Source organism: Heterodontus francisci, chromosome 23, assembly GCF_036365525.1.
Source record: "Heterodontus francisci isolate sHetFra1 chromosome 23, sHetFra1.hap1, whole genome shotgun sequence".
Taxonomy (NCBI): Eukaryota; Metazoa; Chordata; class Chondrichthyes; order Heterodontiformes; family Heterodontidae; genus Heterodontus; species Heterodontus francisci.
The window spans coordinates 9364687-9390448 of record NC_090393.1 but is presented as its reverse complement, the minus strand read 5'-3'; the positions used below and the strand labels follow the sequence as shown (position 1 = coordinate 9390448).

General features: G+C 41.3%; 1 protein-coding gene and 1 long non-coding RNA gene across 5 annotated transcripts in view; one reads left to right on the top strand and one right to left on the bottom strand.

The window, feature by feature from the left end:
- Nucleotides 1-10289, bottom strand: part of LOC137382561 (uncharacterized) — an 18469-nt gene extending 8180 nt beyond the window's left edge. The window contains exons 1-3 of one of the 2 annotated variants that reach the window (XR_010977219.1): nucleotides 9739-10289; nucleotides 5845-5947; nucleotides 202-2886 (exon numbers count right to left, since the gene is read on the bottom strand). This is a non-coding gene — a long non-coding RNA (uncharacterized lncRNA). Of the gene's footprint in view, nucleotides 1-201; nucleotides 2887-5844; nucleotides 5948-9738 lie in introns of those variants that run through there. The other variant, XR_010977218.1, reaches the window with a different exon arrangement.
- On the top strand, nucleotides 9613-25762 carry pgam5 (PGAM family member 5, serine/threonine protein phosphatase, mitochondrial). 3 transcript variants are annotated; one of them, XM_068054647.1, is made up of 6 exons: nucleotides 9619-10201; nucleotides 11973-12148; nucleotides 13112-13237; nucleotides 19785-19873; nucleotides 23241-23374; nucleotides 24521-25762. In XM_068054647.1, exons 1-6 carry the CDS (start codon nucleotides 10023-10025, stop codon nucleotides 24666-24668), a joined length of 852 nt encoding a protein of 283 aa, XP_067910748.1. In that variant the 5' UTR covers nucleotides 9619-10022; the 3' UTR covers nucleotides 24669-25762. The 3 variants fall into 3 exon arrangements, with proteins under 3 accessions (XP_067910750.1, XP_067910748.1, XP_067910749.1); XM_068054648.1 differs by having other exon boundaries at nucleotides 9621-10201; nucleotides 23244-23374; XM_068054649.1 differs by lacking the exons at nucleotides 23241-23374; nucleotides 24521-25762 and adding an exon at nucleotides 21534-23216 and having other exon boundaries at nucleotides 9613-10201.

Sequence of the window (25762 nt, the reverse complement as noted above, 5' to 3'; positions counted from 1 at the left end):
TGGCCCTTTGCTGGTTTGGCCGTAACAGGGTTTAACTTTTAAAAAAACACATTGTTTTTAACTTCCCTTCAGTGAGTCCTTGCTCACTGCTCTCTAATTGTAATTGTAAAGGAATCAACCAGACAGATTTTCTCAGATTTAAACAAGAAAGGTGTAGGTTTATTAACCTTAAAACTCCAAACTCAGTAAAAACTACTAAAAATACGAGACACAACCATGCTAGCATGCATACACGATAAACACAAATAGATACAGAGGAGGAGAAACAATTAAAGGGAGAAGGTTTGAAGTAGTTGATTTAAGTAATGTCTTACAGTTCTCGTTGAGGCCCAATGCACACTTCCAAACTTGTTCAGCTGGTACCAGAAGGCTGCAGGGTCTTCTGTCTTGAGGCTTATGTTACTTCCGTGGATCCTGGAACTTTGTGTGTGTGAGAGAGAGAGAGACCTTGCCTCTCTTTTGGTCTTCAAAAGCAGTCTGCCTCAAAACCTTTCTGTGAGCACAATTCAATCAATTCCCAGGTTGGCCAGCAGGTTAGGCATGTGACTAGCTCTTTGTTTGAAACCACATCGCCTGCGAGGTTTGTTGATTCTTCAAAGCTTACCAGACACACTCAGTTGGGGGGTGGTTGGCGGGGAATGGAATGCTGGCTCTTACACAGACAATGACTCTTGATCATCACTATTGACAAAACCCATCTGGCTAATTGAATCAGGGGGCACTTCCATTGTCTCTCTGTGCAACTGTCTCTCAGAGTGCAAATGTGCAGCCATGTTTTCAGCCACTGCTCTGTGGTCTTTTTAAACAAGTTATTTTCAATGTCCAGTAAGCATTCAAATAGTGTTCCATATGGTGAAACTAATATGTTTCCCTTTTGCAGGTGTGGTTTCCGTCACATATGGAATAAAGTTAATGTTTTCGTCCAGTGCGATTAGATCACCTATTTTGACTAGTCAGAATTTAAAATGGCCTCAACAGAATGTTAAAAGTTAACTGGATAATTCCACAATCCAATACATCGGTTTAGTTGAATACTGCCAGTGCCTGATTGGTTTTACATCAGTTGCCATAATCCTGACAATTCAAGGATCCTCCTCAGAGAACAGCCACTAGGCTGATCCCTAACATGAGATCTGAATTATAAGGAAAGACTAAAGAAACTTGGGCTTTTCCACCTTGAAGAGAGATTTCTGCAAGGTGATTTTATTGAGGTGCAAGATAGTAAACAGTAAAAGGTAAATCCAGGATGTTATTTCAAACTAAATTAGATCAGAACGAGGAGGCACATGTTTGAATTAGTAAAAGGCAAATTTAGGGCTGGAGTCAGGAAATTCTCCTTCACACAGTCTTTCAAAACTTGGAATCAGTTCCAAGGTAGAATAGTGGAGGTGAAAACCTTGACTTTATTTAAGAACCTGTTGGATGCTGCAAGGGGGATGTTGGGATCTTTCTGAATGGATGAACTAAGATGGGAAAAACAGCCTTCCTCATCTGTAATAATCTTGTGTAGTTACGGTGTTCGAAGTCTTTGGAGCTTTTTAAGGCTTCATTGAGAACGCAGAACTAATTGGTCTCTATATTTTGCGTTTAAAACATTGGACATCAACTAACTAAATTATCCATTGGGTTTTCATCTGTCCATATGTAATGCTGCTTTTAACTGTAGGCCAAAGATGGTGATGTGCAATTAGTTAATCTAATGGATATGGAAACATTATTTTATCCCTCAATCTTGTAATCAAAGTTTTATTTTTATTAACCTATTAACCCAGACATATGAAGGAAGATCTTGGGCCTGATTTTGCAGTCAGTGGCAAATGAGCGCCGTCAGCCCCTCATTAAGCTTGCACTGGCCCACAGACTTTCAATGGGATTTTGCACTGGCACTTATAATGAGAGCCAAAACAGCAGTGCCTCCTACAGGACAGGGCAACAGTGTATCTCCTTAAACCAATAATACTGAAGAATCATTAATAAGCATCAGATAAAATATCAAACTTGTTATGTAAGTGCTTCTATTTTTTTTGAGGACTCATGGTTGAAGATTGTAGAGATGGATTTATTTGGAGGACTGGAGTGATTCCATGGATGCTGGACTTTTAATTTAAAAAAAAACAGGTCACTGGAAGGACTTGAGCTTTCTGTTTAAAAACAACATTTACTGGATGTCACATGTCTTAAGCTAAATAAACAACAGAAGCCTTGGTGACTAGGGGGAGTTGTTTACAGAGAAGTGACAACTTTATGGTGGTCAAGAGTTGGTTTGGTTTTAGACTGTTTTGTGTCAGTTGGGGGTCAGCCTGCTAAAAGAGACCAGTTCATCTTTTTCCACCTCTTTGAGAATCCCTGAGAATCAAGTGTACGAAATAGAGAAACTGAAGCAGCATTTCTCCTGAGAAGCTTCTGGAAAATTTCCTCTCAACATCTCCTGAACGAACTACTTCTGAAAGGATCCCAGTGACCTGTCTACGTGTACTCGGACGTCAGACTGTATGCCATCTGGAACATAAATTATCCTTTTTCTTAAAGTATTAATAAGTACTTTGGCCAAAGCAACTTTATTTTTCCTTTAACCGGTGTGTGCGTGTTGGGTATTTAGAAGGAAATATATACTGTCATATTTTAAAGTGTGTGTTAAAGCTATGCATCTTTATTGACTAAGTCTTGTTTTATAATATATTAATACTTTTGTTATTTATTAAAGAAACTTGGTGGGTGGATTTTATTCTGAAACTAAAATAGATCAAATATATAATTGGCCGTATCAGTAACTGGGTAAAACATTTAAAAATATGTTGTGACCTGTGGAGAAGTGGAACTGGAATAAACTGTGCACTCCTCCCGCCTCAGTCGTAACAAATTCAATGTCAAATCCTGTACAGAAAGCTAAATAAAGAGAGGGAATGAAAGATCAGATTAGGAGAGATAAGAGACAGGAAAAAAAGTATTAAAAGCAGTTAAATTTTATTCATTAAAATCTCCAACACTAATTAAGAGCTGAAGGAATGAGACGCCATGCTTTCAAAAGTTAATTTTCAGTGCCAGAGAGGTTCTTTGACAGTAGTTAAGACTTAGCACACCATTAAAAATTTACTTACACTGAAATTGGCACAGTCTAACTCTTGCGTCTTTAGTCGGTATCAGCTATATATCACGCTATTCCATGTATTTGAATACTGAGTCTCTTAGCAATATAAAGGTAGAGTGCAGCCTCTGGAGAAGCGGGATAACTCTAACAGCAACTTCCTGATTGCTGTTTTAAACTGTGTGAGTGCGGATGTTGGCAGTTGCTGTGAATTTATACTTTAATAATATTCTGTTACTTCGACAGCAAAAAACGTGTCTGTAGCGCACCTTATCGCATTTCTCAGGACTTCTCAAAGCACTTTTCATGATGTAAATTGCACTTGAAATGTCATCGCTCTTAGGTGAACATGACAACCATTTTGTTCACAGCATGGTCCCACAAAAAGTATTGAGATAAATGGTCAATCAATTTTTGGTGCAGTTGGTTGAAATTTTTGTTCCAGCAAAGACTTATTTTAAGCTCCCTTTTTTTCAAACATGTATCATTTTATTCAAGATTAGAAATGATTGTACACTGTAATGTACCTGGGGTGGAAAAATGACTGGAAGGTAGGCTGTTCTCCACAATCAGTATCTAACTGAGTGAAAATGCACAAGTTAAATTGATTTATTGGATTTGTTTTATCAGAAAGCAGAAAGAGCTCATTGAAACTGGGTGTAGAAGAATTCTCCACATGATTGAATGCTTTGTTAACTTGTATTTTTTTAAAATGAATTTGTGGTGAAATATCAATAAGGTGAACTTTGACTATAAGCCTCTGGTTACAACTATTTTTTACCTGGTTCCAGTGAAGGTTTCATGAAGAAATCAATATCGAAATGGTAGCTCTCAGGAACAGAAACCTCGCTGTTCCCAGGAGTACACAATAATTGGATTCAACTGTGTTTTATTTACATGATTTAGTTCCTGCTTGAACATCTGTTAATTAATGGTGTTACATTACTGCTGAGACTGTTAGTAAATTAGAGCCTTTGGTAAAAGGTAGTATATTGTGAGATACAGCATGACAAAAATTATATATAAAACACATTATTATAGGTGAATACGTATGATTTAATTCAGTCACCCATTATTTGAGGACAGTGACAGCTGTAAAATGCTGATCCATTTGTGCAGTAAGTTTTGAGGGATTCACTGATATTCTGCACCCAATTCGTAATGAGAGCTTTCTTTGTTTCCAATTGTTTGAGCTATTAATGTCTGTACAAGATAACTGGGGATGGGAGTTCTACACTCGTGATTACAGGGAAATTCCACTTAATATATTATCAGCACTTTTACAGACCATCCAAAAGCACATTTCCTTCTGAAAATAAATCATGGCTTGTTCAAAACAGGACTTTTCTCTGTGATCCCTTTTTCCTCTGACATAATTAAGGAAACATTTTTATGAAAGTAATAAATAAATAAGCATTGATTTGTTTGACACAATCCTGTTTGGTGTAAGGATGAATAGACTGTTTTGAAATTGAACCTGAATTTTCAAGTGTTACATAATTCCTGATCCCCAACCTATTCAATATCTGAAAAGCATACTGAAGAAATAGGATAAATACTTTTTAATTTCATCCAAGTTTGAAATAAAATATTCACCAAGCATAAAACAATGTAGCATTCTGAGTAAGAGCAGCAATGGTAAACTGCCGTTTTGTTGTATAATGCAGTGGTTTTCAAACTTTTGATGGGGCTTTCCTCTATAAATATCACCACACTCCTAGGGACCCTCTGCAAACATTGCCACACTGAGAAGGCAGACAGAGCCTTGTCTTAACATCGCATCTGAAAGACAGCACCTCTGACAGTGCAGCACTCCCTCAGTACTGCACTGAAGTCTCAGCCTAGATTTTTGTGCTCAAGTCTCTGGAGTGGGACTTGAACCCACAACCTTCTGACTCAGCAGTGAGAGAGTTACCCACTGAGGCACGGTTGACATGATGTATATACGTTAATGCATTGTACTAACAATATAGAGGGATGGATAGCCAGAGGAGCATGGGGACAGGAGTAGGCAATTCAGCCCATCGAGCCTGACCCGCCATTCAATATGATAATGGCTGATCATCCATTTCAATGTCTTTTTCCCACACTATCCTCATATCCCCCTATGTCATTGGTATTTAGAAATCTGTCAATCTCTGCTTTAAACATATTCGATGACTGAGCTTCCACAGCCCTCTGCGGTAGAGAATTCCAAAGATTCACAACCCTCTGAGTAAAGAAATTTCTCCTCATCTCTGTTCTAAGTGGCTTCCCCCTTATTTTGAAATTGTGTTCCCTGGTTCTAGACTCCTCAACCAGGGAAAACATCTTACCTGCATCTACCCTGTCTATCCCTTTAAGTATTTTGTAGGTTTCAATGAGATCACCTCTCATTCTTCGAAACTCTAGAGAATACAGGCCCAGTTTCCCCAATCTCTCTTCATAGGACAGTCCCACCATCCTGGGAACAAGTCTGGTGAATCTTCGTTGCACTCCCTCTACGGCAATAATATCCTTCCTAAGGTAAGGGGACCAAAACTGCACGCAGTACTCCAGGTGCAGTCTAACCAAGGTTCTATACAATTGAAGCAAGACTTCATTATTTCTGTACTCCTGTACTTAAAGCAGTCAATGGTGATCAGTTTCTAACTGTTAGAATAGTGGGGCCCAGGTCCAAATTCACCTGAAAGTATACAGCACAGAAATGTTTACACCTTGAAATCAGACGAAGTTCAAGAGGTCACACGTACCAATATTCTGCTTTAAATGTTACTCACCATGAGTTTTAATGAGATCACACAGAGAACAAGGCTCAAACCTGACTCATGACTTATAGGCACTGTTCATCTGTTATTTCCTCTGGTGCTTTGCAACCAGCCCCTGTTGGGTCCCAATGCAGATTCTTAGAACAGCTGGCAATAATCACAACTTGCATTTATACAATACTTGTTGTGTAGCAAAAGTCCCAAAATGCTTTACAGAAATAGACATGGAGCCAAAGAAGGAGTGACTTAGAAGGGGTAAACTTCATCAGAGAGGCAGGTTTTAACAGGAACAACTTTCATTTGGATAACACCTTTAACGCAGTCCCCATTCTATAATAAAGTGCTGATGTAAAAGTAAAAGTAGCACAAAATTCTAATACTGTTTCAACAAAGATTATTTCTCATATTTTATATGTATTGGATGCTGCTGCTGTGTTTTACTGGTTGGTTGCTATGTGATTTGGTTGCCATTGTTGTATAAACAAATTAGTTGTAAATGGAGGACATTGGTTCAGTCACATTGAGGATGTAATATTACACCCAGGATAACACTTTCATTAAGGAGATTCATGAAGGTCACTCAATGTTTAATTTACCAGCGTAAGTGCATCTCCAGTGAATAACAGACATTTGTAATTATTTATATGTTGTCATTTTAAATAATGTTAAGTCTTATAAATTTTAATATAAACAAACGCAGCTTTAAATACATCAAGAATCTGCTAACACTCCACCATGTAGAATTTTGCTAGCCAAGGGTATTAAGGGATAGGGAACCAAGGAGGGTGGATGGAGTTGGGATACAGATCAGCTATGATCTTGCTGAATGGCCTCCTCCTGTTACTACGTTGTCTTACACTGTACGTGACTGAAAGTCATGGTCTTATTTTCTTTACCTCCTGCAACCCTTCACTCTTTTATTTCAAGTGCAAAAGTGAGGCAGCCCGGTCTCTACAGTTCTCCTTGATGGTTGGTAATGCCAGGCTCAGTTGTGGCAGGAGAGTACCAATCCTCCAGGATTGGCCTGGAATCTCCTGGAACTAAAGGTTAATCTCCAGGACACTGCTGGAAGCAAAAACCCAGGAGAAAAATCATAGGGGCAGTAAAATATGTATTTTTTCTTTGAACACTTTCAGCGAGTGGTTAGGATCTGAAATGCGCTGCCTGAGAGTGTGGTGGAGGCAGATTCAATCGATGCATTCAAAAGGGAATTAGACTGTTATCTTGAAAAGGAAGAATGTGCAGGGTTACAGGGAGAAGGCAGGAGAATGGCATTCGGTGAACTGCTTATTCAGAGAGCCGGTGCAGATACGAAGACGCCAAACCAGAGTTGGTGACCCTTTGTGGCAGAGTGCCCTGGGACCTGGCAGTTAACTTCAGCATGACTGGGCTTCGTATAAAGGCTCTTTCATCGAAACAGAATTTGTAAGCAATTTGCCAGTTTAAACATCCAAACATTCATTGCAAATAATTCTGTTACTCGAGGATGGCTTTGGAGAAGAAAAGTCCTTCAGCTCATTTGATTTGAAACTGCCAGAATACTAACCTTTTCATCTCGTCTTATACAATAGCAGGTCGATCTGCCTTATTTAACATCTCTCCCCAGTTTTATTTCCATTGGCTTCAAAGGGAGAGATGTAAACTGGATGTCGATTCACTGTCACCTGTTTTACACTGTCACACAAAATCAAGGTGTATTTCCCCCCCCCCCACTTCCCAATTCTTAACTGAGGCCTGTCTCTGTGTATGAAGGGTAGCAGGCTGCTAGGGAGGGGAGGGTTGCCAACCCTACAGGATTTCCATGAAATCTTCAGGAATTAAAGAGTAATCTCCAGGACACTGCTGCCATCCTGGGAGAAAAAGTCATCAGGAAGAAAGGGCCGGTTGACTGACAGTCAAGTATCATCCAATCAGGTAATAAAGGGGGTTCCAAAGAAGGGTCACTGACCCGAAACGTTAACTCTGCTTCTCTTTCCACAGATGCTGCCAGACCTGCTGAGTGAATCCAGCATTTCTTGTTTTTGTTTCAGATTTCCAGCATCCGCAGTATTTTGCTTTTTATAATAAAGTGTCTATTTGCTTTCCAATTAGTGTGGGAAGGCAGGTCATAGCGTGGACCGGCAAATTGGGCAGGTGTGTGGGGTTGGAGGTAGGAGGTCATAAGGAAATATGTCCAAACAGAGTTGCCAAGCCCGAGGGGAGGAGAGGTGAGGTTATGATGATGAACAACAAACCATGGCCCTAGTCTCTCACAATGTCATTCGTGACTTTGACTAGCACAGTCTCTGTGCTATGGGGAGAGCAGAAGTCTGCTGTGTCTCAAACAGCGCATGGACCCCACTCGCCGCCCAACACACTGCTATTCTCACTTGGTGTGTTATCACTGGGCCTGATGTTCCCACAACCCATCTATTGGCTGCACTCCAAAGGCCAGACTGATGCTCCTAAATAAAAGGGCAATTTTTCACAAATGTATTGATCATAAATTTCATTACAAATGGAAATGTACTGATTGTTTTACATTATTCAGCTAGATAATTTATTGGGTTCAATATGCTCTTAATGCTTATATCCTTATTAAGTAACAAATCTCTAGTGAAACTCAGTTTCTTAAAGTTCTTAATTTTTTGGGTGCGGGAAGAACAGATGTGATTTTCTATTATGCTAATATAATTTATCTCTTCTAGAATGCTAATTATTGAGAACAGTAACTTACTCCTTTTGTCTTTAAATTGCAGCTCCCCCCACCCCCATTTTACTCTATTAAATTAAATGTTAAATGTCAGTATTTGTAGTTTGAACCAAGGTGTTAAACACTGGACTTTTACAACAGTTTTGTCACCAGAATTTCAGTGAACTCCAAGGGTGGGTCATCATCTTGTGCCTCTTGAATTGTGTGAAATACCCAACCACACAATTATAGATTCTGTCCTGTCAAACTTGGGGCATAAATATTAACATCAACAACTCGCATTTATATAGCACGTTTAATGTAGTAAAGCAACCCAAAGTGCTTCACAGGAGGATTATCAAACAAAATTACACACCCAAGCCTCAGTAAAGGGAACATTAAGATCGGTAACTAAAAACTTGGCCAAAAGTGGTAGCTTTAAGGAGCATTTTAATGTAAGTGGCTGCTCAGCACCTACCACTCTTGCCTCTAAAGGTTGTAGATTCAATCTAGCAGGGGTGTCCGCCTAGGTTTCTGTAGGTGCAAAGTCTGAGGTGCTGTCTTTTGGATATGATAAACTGAGGTCCCATCTGCTCTGTCAATTGCATGTAAAAGATTCCATGGCACTGGTTTGAAAAGAGCACAAGGGTTCTCCCTAGCGTCCTGGGCCATATTTATCCCTCAGTCTTAACATCACTAAAACCAGATTATCTGGTCATTTTCACCTTGCTGTTTGTGGGATCTTGCTGTGCATAGATTGGCTGCCATACAACAATGATTACACTTCAAAAGTACTCTGTTCACAATTAAGCACTTTGGGACATCCTGACGTTCTAAAAGACCTGCATTTATATAGCACCTATCTTTTTTTGCCTCTCCACTTCGCCTTTTTAAAAAAAAAAAGTTTGAGGGAATTGCAAAGCTTAAGGCCCAGGCAGCTGAAGGCTCGGCCCACAATGGGGGAGTGATCAAAAGGGGTGTCAGGCTGGGGTAACAGAGATCTTGTCCATACATAAACATATTTATTTTCCTTCGGAGGATGTTGGGTTAACAATGAGTATCAGTGAGGAATTGTTAAGATGATATTTATCACTTCCTATTTTTGCTTGTAGGCATTAGAACAGAAGACAAGGGGAAATGAAAGGAGACATTGGGGGGAAAAGGCCTCATTGCGCAGTTGAAATTAAAGTGGGAGATTTATTTAGAAACGAGCTGTGGAGATTAATTACACAAACCTGCTGGATGAGGAAGAAGGAAATTCCAAGTCCTATTTATTTTCTGCTCTACCCGCGACCAGAAGGAGGGAGCTGGGAATTCTGACTTTTCCCCAAAACATTTTGGCGACAAATCTGAATTAAGCTGAAAGTACTCGCGCTGTCGAACGATTCGCAACCGCCGTTTGTCCCCTTTCGGCTTCCGTAGCCGGAAATGTGTCTGGCGTTTACCGTTCCCCCGCTAACCGGGGCCCGGGGCTTTAATTCCTAGGTCCCCAAACTGCGCGTTTTTCAGCCCCGGCTCCATGGCGTTCCGGAAAGCCTTCCATGTGGCGTGTGGCATCGCCGGCACGGCGGCCGTGGTGGCGGCGGCTGCAGCGACTCAGAGGCGCGGCGAGGGCAGGGTGGAGGCGGCGGTTTGCTGGAGCCCGAGTGCGGGTCTGGAGCAGCGAGCGGCCGCGGGCTGGGACTCCAACTGGGACAAGTGAGTGCGGGAGAGGCCGGGGCTCCGGGCCCGGGGTTTGGCAGCGTGAATCCCCCTTCCCTCTGAGGCAGAAGGTTCCGGGTTCAAGTCCTACTCCAGAGACTAAATCCAGGCTGACACTGCAGTACTGAGGGAGTGCTGCACTGTTGGAGGTGCCCTCTGTCAGCTGAGATGTTAAACCTGCTTTCCCCCTCAGGTGGTTGTAAAAGATCCCATGGCACTGTTTCAAAGAGCAGAAGAGTTAACCCCAGTGTCCTGGCCAATATTTATCCTTTGTTCAACATTACAAAAACATTTTATTTGGTCGTTATCATATTGCTGTAATTGGGATCTTGCTGTGCAGAAATTGACTGCCACCTTTCCTACATTACAACAGTGATAACGCTTCAAAAGCACTTCATTGGCTTTAAAGTACTTTGGGGTGTCCTGAGGCTGTAAAAGGTGTTATAGAAATGAAATTAAAACAGGGCGGCGCAGTGGTTAGCACCGCAGCCTCACAGCTCCAGCGACCCGGGTTCAATTCTGGGTACTGCCTGTGTGGAGTTTGCAAGTTCTCCCTGTGTCTGCGTGGGTTTTCTCCGGGTGCTCCGGTTTCCTCCCACAAGCCAAAAGACTTGCAGGTTGGTAGGTAAATTGGCCATTATAAATTGTCACTAGTATAGGTAGGTGGTAGGGAAATATAGGGACAGGTGGGGATGTTTGGTAGGAATATGGGATTAGTGTAGGATTAGTATAAATGGGTGGTTGATGGTCGGCACAGACTCGGTGGGCCAAAGGGCCTGTTTCAGTGCTGTATCTCTAATCTAATCTAATCTAGAAAGTACTGAAAATACTCAGCAGGTCAGGCAGTATCCCTGGAGAGAGAAGCAGAGTTAACATTTCACATCTGTCACCTTCAATCAGAACTTCTGAAGAAGGGTCACTGACCTGAAACGTTAACTCTGCTTCTCTCTCCACAAATGCTGCCAGACCTGCTCAGTATTTGCAGCATTTTCTGTTTTTATTTCCGATTTCCAGCTTCTACAGTTTTTTGCTTTTATGCTATAGAAATTAATGTTGTTGTTAAATCCCTCTATTTGATCATCTCTCATTCCTCTGGAGGTTGGAGACTCGGGTTTCTCCAATCCTTTTTCAGTTTCAATTTTATTACCTAGAAAACTTGCAGGTTGATAGGTAAATTGGCCATTGTAAATTGCCCCTAGTGTAGGCAGGTGGTAGGAGAATTGAGGGAAGGTGGGGATGTGGTAGGGAACATGGGATTAATATAAATGGTTGATGGTCGGCACAGACTTGGTGGGCCGAAGGGCCTGTTTCAGTGCTGTATTTCTCTATGATTGTTGTTGGGAATGGGTATTGAGGGATGGGCCAAAGACCGATACAAATCAGGCATAGAACACCTATGAGGGTCAGAATGGCCTTCTCCTGTTCCTATGTCACTAAAACACTTACAATATATAGCTGATGTTAGTCAGTCTGCTTTAAGCTGTGTTTTTCTAGTTTAGTCATTATAGTATTGTAAAAATACTGTGGTGCTGGTAGAATTCGAAGTACACTGCTGAATGGGTTCCATCCACTTTGCTGCACTATTGCTGGTAAATGCTGCCAGAATTTAATACAGTTGTGTGGAAGTAGTTGTGCTGAAGGGAATTGGCTCTTGTTAAGGTGAGTTATCCAGTTTTCAGCCAGATAGTTCAAGTGCCAGCGAAGCATTTTATTGTCGGAGAGCAGAGCTCTGGCGTGGTGGTTCATATTTGTATTTTCTTTGTTTTAGGAGGGAGCCAATTTCACTTATTAAACCCAACAAGAAAAATAAAGAGGAGTCTGAGGACTTGTCTACTCAACTTGAAAATCACAAAGTCAAAGCCACAAGGCATATCCTCCTGATCAGACATTCCCAGTACAACCTGAGTGCCTCAACAGACAAAGAAAGAATTCTGACATCGCTGGGTTTGTACTTCATGAAATTATTGTGCGAGACCTTTTGCAGAGTTTGTTTGTATTTAGTATTATTTTGTGATGTTTGTCCATGTGCAGGGAAAAAGACTGGACCAGGGAATGACTGTTGTTGAGAAACCAGGGGCCAAGGTCTTGCGCTGGAAAATGTGCTGGCCTTAGGGGAAAGGGCAAGGGATTAATTGGACAATTCTTACAAAGAGCTGGCACAGGCATGATGGGCCAAATGGCCTCCATCTCTGCTGTATTATTTTATGATTCTCATCCTCATTTCCAAATCCCCCCATGGCCTCGCCCCTCCCTATCTCAGTAATCTCCTCCAGCCTCACAACCCTCCAAGATCTCTGCACTCATCTAAATCTGCCCTCTTGAGCATCCCTAATTTTAATCGCTGTGCCATTGGTGGCCATGCCTTCTGCTGCCAAGGCCCCAAGCTCTGGAATTCCCTCCTTAAAACTTACCTCTTTGACCAAGCTTTTGGCCATCAGCCCTAATATCACCTTATGTGGCTTGATGTCTTAATTTTGTTTTATAACACTCCTGTAAAGAGCCTTGGGATGTTTTGTTACGTTAAAGGCGCTATATAAACATATGTCGTTGTTGTGCAGGACACCAGCACAGTGGGAGAGTAGGAGAGGAGATTCGAGAGATCAGTTACAAGTGACAATGCCAAACTTAGATTTTAACAGTTGGAGAAAGGGCGATTGAACCAAGGAGTTCCACTGTTCTGAGCTCCTGTGTCAGAAAGGATGAATAAGAGACAGTGCAGTGAGTGCTTTGCCACACCCTGATTAAAGGAACGATGTTCAGGATATCACTAAGTTATTGCATTAGTACTTAAGCAATGTGCAGTCCACCAGACATTTGAAGGCTATTTATTTTGTTAGTTGAAAAAGTTGTGCCATTATCATCAATAACCGGGTCATTACGTTCAGGATGAAATTTATTTCTTTGCAGGACGTGAACAGGCTGAGCTGACGGGTCAGCGATTGGCCAGTTTGGGATTGAACTTTGACATCTTGATTCACTCCAGTATGACCAGAGCAAAAGAGACGGCGACAATTATTAGTAAATACCTGCCAGGTGGGTCGGAGCTTCACCCTGTTCTCAGCAAAAATAGTTTCTGTGTCTTATGAGCACTTTGCAGACTGGCATTTTTTAAAACTGTTTTTGATAACCAATTATAGTGCAGTGGCTTAGCAGAAAAAGTTCTATCTGTTGAGACTCGGGTATTTATCAGTGACAAGGCACAATGACGTTAGGTTTATTTATTCTGCCTCTCTTTCCTTCTTTAAGATGCTCCTTAAAACTTTGTCCAAGCTTTTGGTCACCTGTCCCAATATCTCTTTATGTGGCTCGGTGTCAAATTTTGGCTGATAAATCGCTCCTGTGAAGCGCCTTGGGACGTTTTACTATGGTAAAGGCGCTATATAAATGTAAGTTGTTGTGCATATCCATGATGTATAGATGGATATAACATTTTGTGATCCAGTGTGTGAGTAATTTGAGACCTGACGTGTGGTGAGTGGAACGTGCTTAGGAGGAACAGGTGACTTTGGGCCTATGGTTCCCAAAGCTCTCCATCATTGGGGGTTTTCCCCACCTCATGTATGGTTCTGTTATAGACTCATTGATAGAGATTGATCACTGTGATTGGTCAACAACTCCATTATCATTGTATCATGTGATTACCTGGCTGGGAGAAGGCGAAATAGAGGAACCTGGGTCTTTTTTTCATTTAGCAATTCCTATGTTCCTAGATGTGAAAGGATAATGTTGTAAAACGGAGAGGGTATCGAGGGCATAAATTCTGTAACAACCTGAATCTAGTCAGTGCTTCATTATTTATTTCATTAATATTAGCTTGTTTCACTTGTTAGCCCTCTTGCCTTTGAGTCAGAAGGTTGTGGGTTTAAGTCCCACTGCAGGGCTTGAATGCATAATCTAGGCTGAGGCCTGAGTGCAGTACTGAGGGAGCACTGTATCGTCAGAGATGAGATATTGAACCGAGGCCCCATCTGGCTGCTCAGGTGGATATAAAAGATTCCAATGCAAAATTTATAGAAGAGGAGTTTCCCTGGTGTCTGGCAACATTCCTGCTTCAACCAACACCAACATTAGCCCACTCCGAATTCAAAGTTGCTTAATTTAGCTTGGGGTTTCTGCAAAGAAGTGCTGTTTTATTTAAAGTAAAAACAGAAAATGCTGGAAATACTCAGCAGGTCGGTCGCAACTCTGTGGCATGAGAGACAGAGTTAACATTTCAAGTCAATTTTTCTCAATTTCCAGCATTTTCTGTTTATGTTTCAGATTTCCAGTATACACAGTATTTTGCTTTTGTATCACTGTTTTATTTCAATTGCTTTATTCCAGTTACTGATAATTCAAATTTTGACCCAAAAAAGCCCTTTGAATTAATTGTATTTGGAGAAGCTGTAACTGGTCACCTATCCCATTTTCTGTTTGTGGGATCTTTTTGTATGCAACGTGGCAGCTGTTTGCCCATGTAGCAATAGTGACAGTGCATCAAAAGTAACTCATTACATATTACATAGGATATAATGTACAGAAACAGGCCATTCGGCCCAACCAGTCCATACTGGTGTTTATGTTTCACTTGTGCATCCCCCCATCTTTCCTAATCTAAATCTATCATTGTAACCCTCTATTCCCTTCTCCCTCATATGCTCACTTTCCCTTAAATGCATCTCTACTGTTCACTTCAGCTGCTCCCTGTGGTAGTGAGTACCACATTCTCAGCACTCTCCGGGTAAAGAAGTTTCTTCTGAATTCCCTGTTGGATTTCTTGCTATCTCATATCGATGGCCTCTAGTTATGCTCTTCCCCACAAGTGGAAACTTTCTCCCTCAGTTTACTCTATCAAAACCTTTCATAATTTTAAAGACTTTAGCTACCTTGTTTCAAGAGAAAAGAGATCCATTTTGTTGGCTATGAAGATTTTGGAATGTCCTGAGGATGTGAAAAGTGATATAAATCGCTGCATCACTGAAGCAATGTTATGGAGGAATGTGCATTTTATTCCTATTTCTGCAACATTTTCTGTACCAGCTGTTGTACAACAGGATTTCTTTTCAGACTGACTTCCATAGGTTTATTATTTCAAACAGAGCCATGTGTAGGACCTTCCTATGTTGTTTTTACTGCACGTTTACTCCAAAAGCCTAGTCAGCACCATGGACACATGTTGCCAGGTGTTCTAGCACACACAGACTTAAGACTTAACATGAAACCCTCGTTTAGGAACCCAGAGAATGAGAAGGTGAAAACGCAGCATGTTTTGACTATCCCTTTTCTCAAAGTCTTACTACTTTAAGGGCATTATAGAAATGCAGGTTGTAACTGTTGATGTAGTGGCAGAATATGTGAGTCCCAGTTTGCGAAACTGGTCATTGAAGTTGCTTAGGATCCAGTGTATAAATGGGCTTCACTGGTTCTCATGACATCCGGACAGAATCTGCAGCATGCAAGCTAATTTGGCAGTTTAGAGGCTTCAGTCATTTAGTTGTGCTGGTGCAAGAAACACAGTCAGCTGTGGACTGTTAGCACAGTCATAGAATTCTCGGGAATCAACTCGAAGAAGAAATTCAAATTCCAAAGGTGGCTGGCTGTTCTATAGCAGCTAGAAGCAACTTTTACCGAATCTTGAAGACAACTCCCAGTGACTTAACTTGGGACCAACGGAGAATAGTAGAAATTATAAAGAGAAAGAAAAGAAGTTTTGCATTTATTTAACCCCTTTCGCAATATCAAGGTGTCCCAAAGCACTTTACAACCAATGAAGTACTTTTCAAGTAAAAACAGAAAATGCTCAGCAGCTCAGGCAGTATCTGTGGAGAAACAGATTTCACATTTTGGATCGATAGCCCATCATCAGAACTTTTGAAGTGTAGTCACTGTTGGAAACGTGACAGCCAATGTTGTGCACTGAAATGATAGAAGTTTTGTGTAGACCGTGTGATGGAGCAGTGGGATGTGGAAAGATGCAATGTTCCCTTTAAAATTTAGTTGTGCACGGCCATTTTTTTTCCCGGTGTGCAGTCCCTTTCCATTTTCTGTGCGTGCTGGTTGTGGTCGCACATGCGTGGTATTTTGCACTGACCAGGACCTGTGTACTACCTTCCAGGCTGCTGCGCAACTTAGTGAGAACATTGGTACAGGGTATGATGGGGCGGTGGGATATGGATAGAGGTACTGTGCATGGGGTACGGTGGAGCAGTGGGGTATGAGTCATAGAATTAAATCATCGCATGGTTACAACACAGAAGGAGGACATTCGGCCCATGGAGTCCATGCTGGCTCTCTGCAAGAGCAATTTAGCTAGTCCCACTCCCTGGTGCTCTCCCCATAGCTCTGCACTTTTTTCCCCCCTTAAGGTGCCTATCCAGTTCCCTTTTGAAAGCCATGATTAAATCTGTCTCCACCACCCTTTCAGGCAGTGCATTCCGGATCGTAACCACTCGTTGTATAAAAAGGTTTTTCCCCATGTTGCCTTGAGCTCTTTGAGCACTTTGGTCACTTTAAATTGGGGTCCTTTGATTCTCAACCCTTCTGCCAATTGGAACAGTTTCTCTCTGTCTAGATTTTGAACATTTCTATCACATCTCCTCTCAACTTTCTCTTCTCTAAGGAAAACAACCCCAGCTTCTCCACTCTCTCCACATAATTGAAGTTTTTCATCCCCACAATGATTCTCACATATCTTTTCTGCACCCTCTCGAACGCCTTTTTGTCCTTTTGAAAGTGCTGTACCAGAATTGGACACTCTACAAACACTGACAAACTAATGGCACTAAAGGCAGACAAGTCACCAGGACCTGATGGCCTACATCCAAGAGTTTTAAAGTAGCAGGACATTTAGAAAAGCTTAACATAATCAAACAGAGTCAATATGTTTTGTGAAAGGGAAATCATGTTTGACAAATTTGCTAGAGTTCTTTGAGGATATGACAAGCAGAGTTGATAAAGGGGAACCGGTAGATGTAGTGTATTTAGATTTCCAGAAGGCATTCGATAAGGTGCTACATAAGAGATTATTGCTCAAGATAGGAGCTCACAGGATTGGTTAACACACAGAAGACAGAGAGTCGGGATTAATGGGTCTTTTTCAGGTTGGAAAGACGTAACTAATGGAGTGCCACAAGGATCAGTCCTCGGGCCTCAATTATTTACTATCTATATTAGTGACTTGGAGGAGGGGGCAGAGTGTAATATATCCAAATTTGCTGACAATACAAAAATAGGTGAGAGGGTATGTTGTGATGAGGACAAAAGGAATCTGCAAGGGGATATAGATAGGTTGAGTGAGTGGGTAAAAACTTGGCCAATGGAGTTTAATGTAGGAAAGTGTGAGGTCATGCACTTTGGTAGGAAGAATCAAAAGGCAGACTATTATTTAAATGGAGAGAGACTTCAAAAAAGTGTAGCACAGAGGGATCTGGGGATGTTCTTGTGCATGAAACACAAAAAGTTAGGATGCAGGTGCAGCAAGTAATTAAGAAGGCAAATGGAATGTTGGCCTTTATTGCTAGGGGGTTGGAGTTTAAAAAAGGAATGTCTTGTTACAACTGTACAGGGTGTTGGTGAGGCCGCACCTGGAGTACTGTGTACAGTTTTGGTCTCCGTATTTAAGAAAGAATATACTAGCATTGGAGACAGTTCAAAAGAGATTTACTAGGCTGATTCCTGGGGTGAGGGGGTTGACTTATCAAGAACGGCTAAACAGGTTAGGCCTTTATTCATTGGAGTTTAGAAGATTAAGGGGTGATCTTATTGAAATGTATAAGATTCTGAGGGGGCTTGACAGGGTAGATGTTGAGAAGATGTCTCCACTATTGGGGGAATCTCGAACTAGGGGATATAGTTACAGAATAAGGGGGCACACATTTAAAACTCAGATGTGAAGGAACTTCTTCTCTCAGAGGGTAGTGAATGTCTGGAACTCTCTACCCCAGTGAGTTGTGGAGGCTAGATCACGAAGTATTTAAAGAGGAGGTAGATAGATTTTTGAAATATTGGGGAGTTGAGGGCTATGAGGAGCTGGCACGAAAGAGGAGTTGAGGTCTGGGGCAGATCAGCCATGATCTTATTGAATGGTGGGGCAGGCTTGAGGGGCCGAATGGCCTACTCCTGCTCCTATTTCTTTTGTTCTTATGTACTCCAGTTGAGACTGAACCAATGTTTTATAAAGGTTCAACATAATTTCCTAGTTTTTGTACTCTGTGTCTATTTATAAAGCCCAGGATCCTGTAAGCCTTTTTAACTACTTTCTCACTCTCCTCTGTTACTGTCAACAATTGTGCACATATACCACCAGGTCCCTCTGCTACTGCACCACTTTTAGAATTGTATGTTGTGTATTGCCTCTTTGTTGTTCCTACCAAAATGTATCACTTCATACTCCTTTGCGTTAAATTGCCTCTGCCACGTGTCTGCCTGGTCCCCCAGCCTGTGTCCTCCTTGAAGTCTATCACTGGCTCCTCACAGTTCACAATTCTTCCCAGTTTTGTATCTTCTGCAAATTTTGAAAGTGTGCTTTGTACAGCAGCTCACCTCCAGCTTCTCAAGGGCAACTTGGGATGGGCAACAAATGCTGGCCTTGCCAGCAATGCCCACATCCCATGAAAGAATATAAAAAAACTAAGTCATTAATATAGATCAAGAAAAGCAGTGGTCCTAGTACTGACCCCTGGGGAACCCGACTATATACCATCCTCCAGTCCAAAAAATAACTGTTCACCACTACTTTCTGTTTTCTGTCACTCAGCCAACTTTGTATCCATGCTGTCACTGTCCCTTTTATTCCATGGGCTTCAACTTTGTGGCACTTTATCAAATGCCTTTTGGAAGTCCCTCATCAACCTTCTCTCTGTTACCTCATCAAAAAACTCAATCAAATTAGTTAAACACGATTTGACTTTAACAAATCCGTGCTGGCTTTCTTTAATTATTCCACTCTTGTTCAAGTGACTGTTAATTTTGTCCTGGATTATTGTTTCTAAAAGCTTTCCCACCACCGAGGTTAAACTTTCTGGCCTATAGTTGCTGGGTTTATCCTTACACCCTGTTTTGAACATGGTTGCAACATTTGCAATCTCCAGTCCTCTGGAATCACCTAAGAAGGATTGGAAGATTATGGCCAGTACCTGTGCACTTTCCACCTTTACTTCCCTCAGTAGCCTCAGATGCATCCCATTCACTCCTGGTGACTTATCAACTTTAAGTACAGCCAGCCTTTCTAATACATCCTCTTTATCAATGTTTAACCCATCTAGTATCTCGACTATCTCCTCTTTCACTATGACTTTGGACTTCTTCCTTGGTAAAAGAAATATTAGAAGTGATAAATGTATTGTGTACAGGGTGTGATGGAGCAGTGGGATATGGATTTGTGTTTGGCTGTGGCTGGATGTTGGATTCCTCCCATGGCATGTCGCTGATCTCAGTTGCATCTTTGTAAGGAAATAGAAGAACATTGACATGGGGCTACAGAAGGGGAATGGGAAGAAACATAATTACCAGGAAAAAATGAGTAATTTTTTTTTTGTTATATAGCAGTTGAGCGTGAAATTATCAGTCTTCATATTAAGAGCATTCTTTGCTGTGATTCTAGGTTTGGAAATGATGAGTTGTGACTTGCTGAGAGAAGGAGCACCGATTGAACCTGACCCACCAGTGAGCCATTGGAAGCCAGAGGCTATGGTAAGAATGAAGCTTAAGGTGAACTGCATTAAACTGCTTCTGTAGAGAAATACCAATGCAAATCAAAACATTACAGTATCTCCCCTTGGTACAATGGTGGTTAATGTTCCACTATAGTTCACCTCCATGTTGAAATATGGACATCTTGGCATGTTTTTTTTTGTTGTGGAGCCATGTCGATTTAAGAGTCTTTGTTCTTGACTGTCACTTGTTTCTTAGGCCAAAAGTGCTGAATACAACATAGAAGATCGGGTCTGATCTTCCTAACTCCATCCACTGCCTTGGCTCCATATCCCTCAACAAGCTTGACTAGCAAAAAATTTGTCGCTCTCATTTAAAATTATTAATTGAGCCCCAGCATCTACTGCTTTTTGTGGGAGAGAGTTCCACATTTCTACCACCCTCTGTATGAAGAGGGGTTTTCTAACATATCTCCTGAATGGCCTGGCTCTGATTTTAAACTTATGTCCCCTTGTCCTAATTTCCCCCCCCCCCCCCCCCCCCCCCCAGCAGAAAAGGTTTCTCTCCATCTGATTAATTCCTTTCAAAATCATATAAAGCTCCATCAAATCACCCCTTAATCTGTATTCCAGGAATTACAGACCAAGTTTATGTGATCCCTCATAATCTAACCCATGGAGCCCTGGTAACATTCTGGTGAATCTGCACTGCACTCCTTCCAAGAGCAATATAATGCCTTTTAATTGTGGTCTAACCAGTGCTTTGTCAAGAGTTACAAGCAGTACAAGGCCAAGAAGTATATGTATATATATCTGCATCTCTTTCCCTTCATCTGTCTTTGTGTGCCAGAACATGCTCCAGGACATTACTGCAGGAGTTCCTCAGGGTAGTGTCCTAGGCCCAACCATCTTCAACTGCTTTATCAATGACCTTCCTTCAATCCTTCGGTCAGAAGTGGGGATGTTTGCTGATGATTGCACAATGATCAGCACCGTTCGTGACTCCTCAGATACTGAAGCAGTCTGTGTAGATATGCAGCAAGACCTGGACAATATCCAGGCTTGGTCTGATAAGTGGTAAGTAACATTCACGCCACACAAGTGCCAGGCAATGACCATCTCCAACAAGAGAGAATCTATCTATCTCCCCTTGACGTTCAATGGCATTACGGTCGCTGAATCCCCCACTATCAACATCCTGGATGTTACCATTGACCAGAAACTGAACTGGAGTAGCCATATAAATACCGTAGCTACGAGAGCAGGTCAGAGGCTAGGAATCCTGCGGCGAGTAACTCACCTCCTGACTGCCCAAAGCCTGTCCACCATCGACAAGGCACAAGTCAGGAGTGTGATGGAATACTCTCCAATTGCCTGGATGGGTGCAGCTCCAACAACACTCAAGAAGCTCAACACCATCCAGGCCAAAGCAGCCCACTTTATTGGCACCCCATCCACAAACATTCACTCCCTCCACCACCATGCACAGTGGCAGTAGTGTGTACCATCTACAAGATGCACTGCAGCAATGCACCAAGGCTCCTTAAACAGCACCATCCAAACCCACGACCCCTACCACCAGATGCATGGGAACACCACCACCTGTAGGTTCTCCGAGCCACACACCATCCTGACTTGGAACTATATCTTTGTTCCTTCATTGTCGCTCGGTCAAAGTCCTCTAATTTCTTTCCTAACAGCACTGTAGGTGCACCTATCCCACATGGACTGCAGCAGTTCGAGAAGGCAGCTCACCACCACCTTCTCGAGGGCAATTAGGAATGGGCAATAAATGCTGGCCTAGCCAGCGACACCCACATCCCAGGTACGAATAAAAAAAATGTTATTTTTTGTTCCAGATGTGAAAGTCTTTTCGGGAAAAAAGCCAGTTTCTTCATGCTAGGTTCTTCTCACTTGGAGCCAAGTTTGCAATTGAACTCTGACCTGTGTTTACTTGCATTTTTGGTATTAAAAGGATACTGTTCTACATTTAGTAGAATAATACTTTGTACATTGTTCACATGCTAAAACTCCTGTCTTTATAAAACAGCAATGATGATCTGACTTATAGTGAACCATGTTATGGGCAAAACATACAGGAGAAATGGAGGTATCTGTATTTAACAAAAATTTAAGCATACTTGTACTTCTAGTCTGTTAAACTGTGAGTGATTGTTGTAGCTTAGAAACCTGTCTGAAGTGCAAGTAAATATTAAAGAAACAAAGGCAGCCATTTGTGAATTACAGAAGAACTCACCAGGGACACACAATACAGAGCCACAATATCTGCAAGCTCCTAACTGAGCACAAACAAAGATAGGGTTCCTGTCTCCAGACATGAGTAACTTTAACCTCTGGCTGAATTAATTCAGTGTTTACCTGACAATAATAGGGCAACACATCTACATTTTAGTAGCAGAATGCTACATGGTATAAAACAGTGCATCCTTCAGCTTACCTTGAGCAGTGCCACTAGTGATATAACAAAAGTAGTACATCAAACATTCCTTGCCAATCATTTTTAAATACAACATAAAATAAACAATTATAGTTATATGGGAGTATGGAGAAAACCCGTCAGCAATTGAAAATACCTTTTTTGCAGGAGTCAGAATGGTGGCACTATTGATTAATATATGCACTGGAACTGGGGATTTACAAATTTAGAGAATTTTTTTCCAGTAATATAAAAAGTACCCTCTGGATTGATCTGCCTAAGAGCATTTAACCTGGGAGAACTGTTAAACCTAGGTCAAAAGGTCAAGGATACAAGACCTACTCCAGACACTTGAGCACATAATCCAGGCTGATGCCATTCCAGTATTGAGGGAGTGCTGCACTGTCAAAAATGCTATCTTTAGGAAACGTTAAACCGCGGCATTACCTACCTGTCTTTTTCAGATGGATATAAAATATCGTGTGGCACTTCGTCAAAGAAGAGCAGGGACTTCTGGTGGTCTGGCCAACGTTCTTCAGCCAACCAATGTTAATTGGTCATTTATCTCATTGCTGTTTGTGGGACCTTGCTGTGTACAAATTGGCTGCCTTGTTTGCATACAACTGTGACTGCACCTCAAAAATGATTCATTGGCTGAAGGGTTTGGATACATCCTGAGGCACTACCTTAATTCAAGTTCTTCCTGTAACTGATCTTGACATGTGTCTATTCAGTAATTAGAGCTTGTGGTCTTAGAGGCACGGGTTTCACACAGCTGCCCTTTCCAGCAGAATAATACATTTGCCTAATATGGTATAATGCTCCTATGCTTTATTTCAATTGAAAGGTCGTCGTGAATACGTTTTGTTAACATGTTTCTAATTTCCAGGCCGGTACTTTAATTTTTGAGTTTGAGCAGTCAGTCTACATGTGAAGTTAAGTGGTTTACATGCTTTTTAAATGTCCTCAGCAGTATCATGAAGATGGTGCAAGGATTGAAGCTGCCTTCCGTCGCTACATCCACAGAGCGGATCTGAAGCAACAGAATGATAGTTACGAGATCATTGTCTGTCACGCAAACGTTATCCGCTATTTTGTTTGCAGGTAATTATTTAATGTTTTGTGTTTTTACAGATATACTGGAGAAAGAGTGAAGGTTTTTATACATGACAGTGAATTTCCAAATAATTATTAGAGCCATGGAGTCTGAGTTCCATGAAATAAATTCCAGTTTGATCACAAATGTATACAAAAACCATTTAATTTCTATCATCCATAAAAATGTGTTGTATATTAAAAGTTTTGCCTATGCACTTTTTCAGTCATACATATATTTTATTAAAATTCTATATTAAAATGTTGCCAGGGATGAGAGACTTCAGTTATACGGAGAGACTGGAGAAGCTGGGATTGTTTTCTTAGAGCAGAGAAGGTTAAGGGGAGATTTAATGGAGGTGTTCAGAATCAGTAAGGGTTTTGATAGCATATTGAGATACTGTTTCCAGGGGAGGAGCAGTAACCAGAAGGGACACAATTTTAATGTCTCATCCAAAAAAAAACCCCAAAGTGCAGCAGTATCTCAGTGCTGCAGTGAAGTGATGTTCTAGGTTATGTGCTCAAATGTCCGGCTTGGGACTTGAACCCACACCATTCAGAGGCAGAGTGCCAAGGCTAACACCAACTTATCACAGACCCATCAAAATGAAAAAAAAGCATTCACTTGAGTGCCTCCTGCCTTACTTGATTTCTTTTTAAACTCATTAATGGGATGTGGGCATTGCTGGCAAGGCCAGCATTTATTAATGGCCCTTGAGAAGGTGGTGGTGAGTTGCCTTCATTCAATACAACTGTATGGCCATTTCACATGGCAGTTCAGAGTCACATATAGACCAGACTGCATAAGGACAACAAATTTCCTTCCCTGAATGACATTAGTGAACTAGATGGGTTATTACAACAATTCAGTCATTTCATGGTCATTACTAATACTAGCTTTTTAATTCCAGATTTATTTAACTAACCTTAAATTCCCCCAAGTACCATGGAAGGATTTGAACTCATGGCTCTGGATCATAAATCCAGCTCGCTGGATTACTAGTCCAGTTACATAAGCACTATGCTAACATACTTACCTGTTGTCTTTGTTTTCGCACCCCTTGTTCTTGCAGGGGTGCCAATGTTGATCCCCCTATTATTTCACAATTCTTCTTTACATCCCTGGTGAATCTATGGTTTATCTTTTCCCTTTAGAGCTTTACAGTTCCCGCCAGAAGGATGGCTGAGAATGTGTCTCAATAATGGCAGCATTACCTGGCTTACCATCCGCCCTAATGGAAGGGTTGCACTTCGAACATTAGGCGACACGGGCTTCATGCCTCCTGACAAAGTAACGCGCTAAAACAAAACTGCTGCTTTTCATTTGGAAATCTTGTGCTTCACTTTCACAGTGCAAAATAATTGCCTAATACTTGAAATATCAGTTGTCACAGTGTGTTTACAATATTTTCAGATTTTTCTTTTAATTTTTCCAAGTTTTCTTATCACACGCCTGAATCCTGGATGTGTGTCTGGGCTAGAATCAATGTCGATCGGTGTAGACTGATGATGTCTCTTCCTCTACCTCTGTGTGTTTTGGTTCTCTTTCACTCCCTTACCTCATCTTGTAACCTTGTTAAATAGTAAAACGTAACTTCTAGGGAGATGTAAAGCCTGGTCCTCTAACACTGTACGAGTATCTTGCTGTTTTTTAAATTTCAAATGATGCAGGTTTTTAAGCATTTTGTTTTGCCTACAGAAGTTACTTTTCTCCTGCAGTTGCTGTATGCTGTTTCGGAATTAAATCACCACAGAGAACTGGTATCTATGCAAGACCCCTATTGCCAATACAACTTAAACTAACCAACCACTAATTAGTGTAAAACAATGAGGCATGTTTGTTATTCACTGAGCCAGGGAGCAGTCCTGACAAAGTCTTGCAGCCCAGGAAGGCCCTTCCTTGCCTATGCTGTTAACTGACCTCAGCATTCTTGGGTCATGGGAGGTGGGGAGAGCATTTGGATGAATCTTGCTCTCCAGCAATTGTGGATCTGGCTGTGATGCCCCCATAGTTAAATAGCCCACTCAAGTGCCCATTAAGGCTCACTTGAAATAGAGCGGTAGGGGGCCTTGCATTCAATAAATTGTAAGATAAAGAACCTGTATTAATGTAGCACATCCCAGAGTGCTTCACAACTGATGAATTAATTTTGAAATACAGACGCTATTATGCAAGATTTCAGCACCTTGGAGAGAGAGAGTGTGAGTGTAAATAAAAGCATTAGAATCAATGAGTCAAACAGTTAGACTTGGTCATTTGTGATCAAGATAATGGAGCTTGTATCATGTCTTTACATTAAGCAGTTTACCTGATTGTATCAATTTTTTTTCCAGGCTAGTACATCAATGCAATATTAAATTTAATACAGGATTCCTCAATAAAGTGTTTTTAACAAA

Bases quoted from the DNA above. Each gene is read 5' to 3' on its own strand.
- pgam5 (XM_068054647.1), top strand. From the start codon at position 10,023: ATGGCGTTCCGGAAAGCCTTCCATGTGGCGTGTGGCATCGCCGGCACG. The intron at 12,149-13,111 runs GTTTGTACTTCA...ATTTCTTTGCAG, and splicing joins AAGAATTCTGACATCGCTGG to GACGTGAACAGGCTGAGCTG. The intron at 23,375-24,520 runs GTAATTATTTAA...TTTTCCCTTTAG, and splicing joins ATCCGCTATTTTGTTTGCAG to AGCTTTACAGTTCCCGCCAG.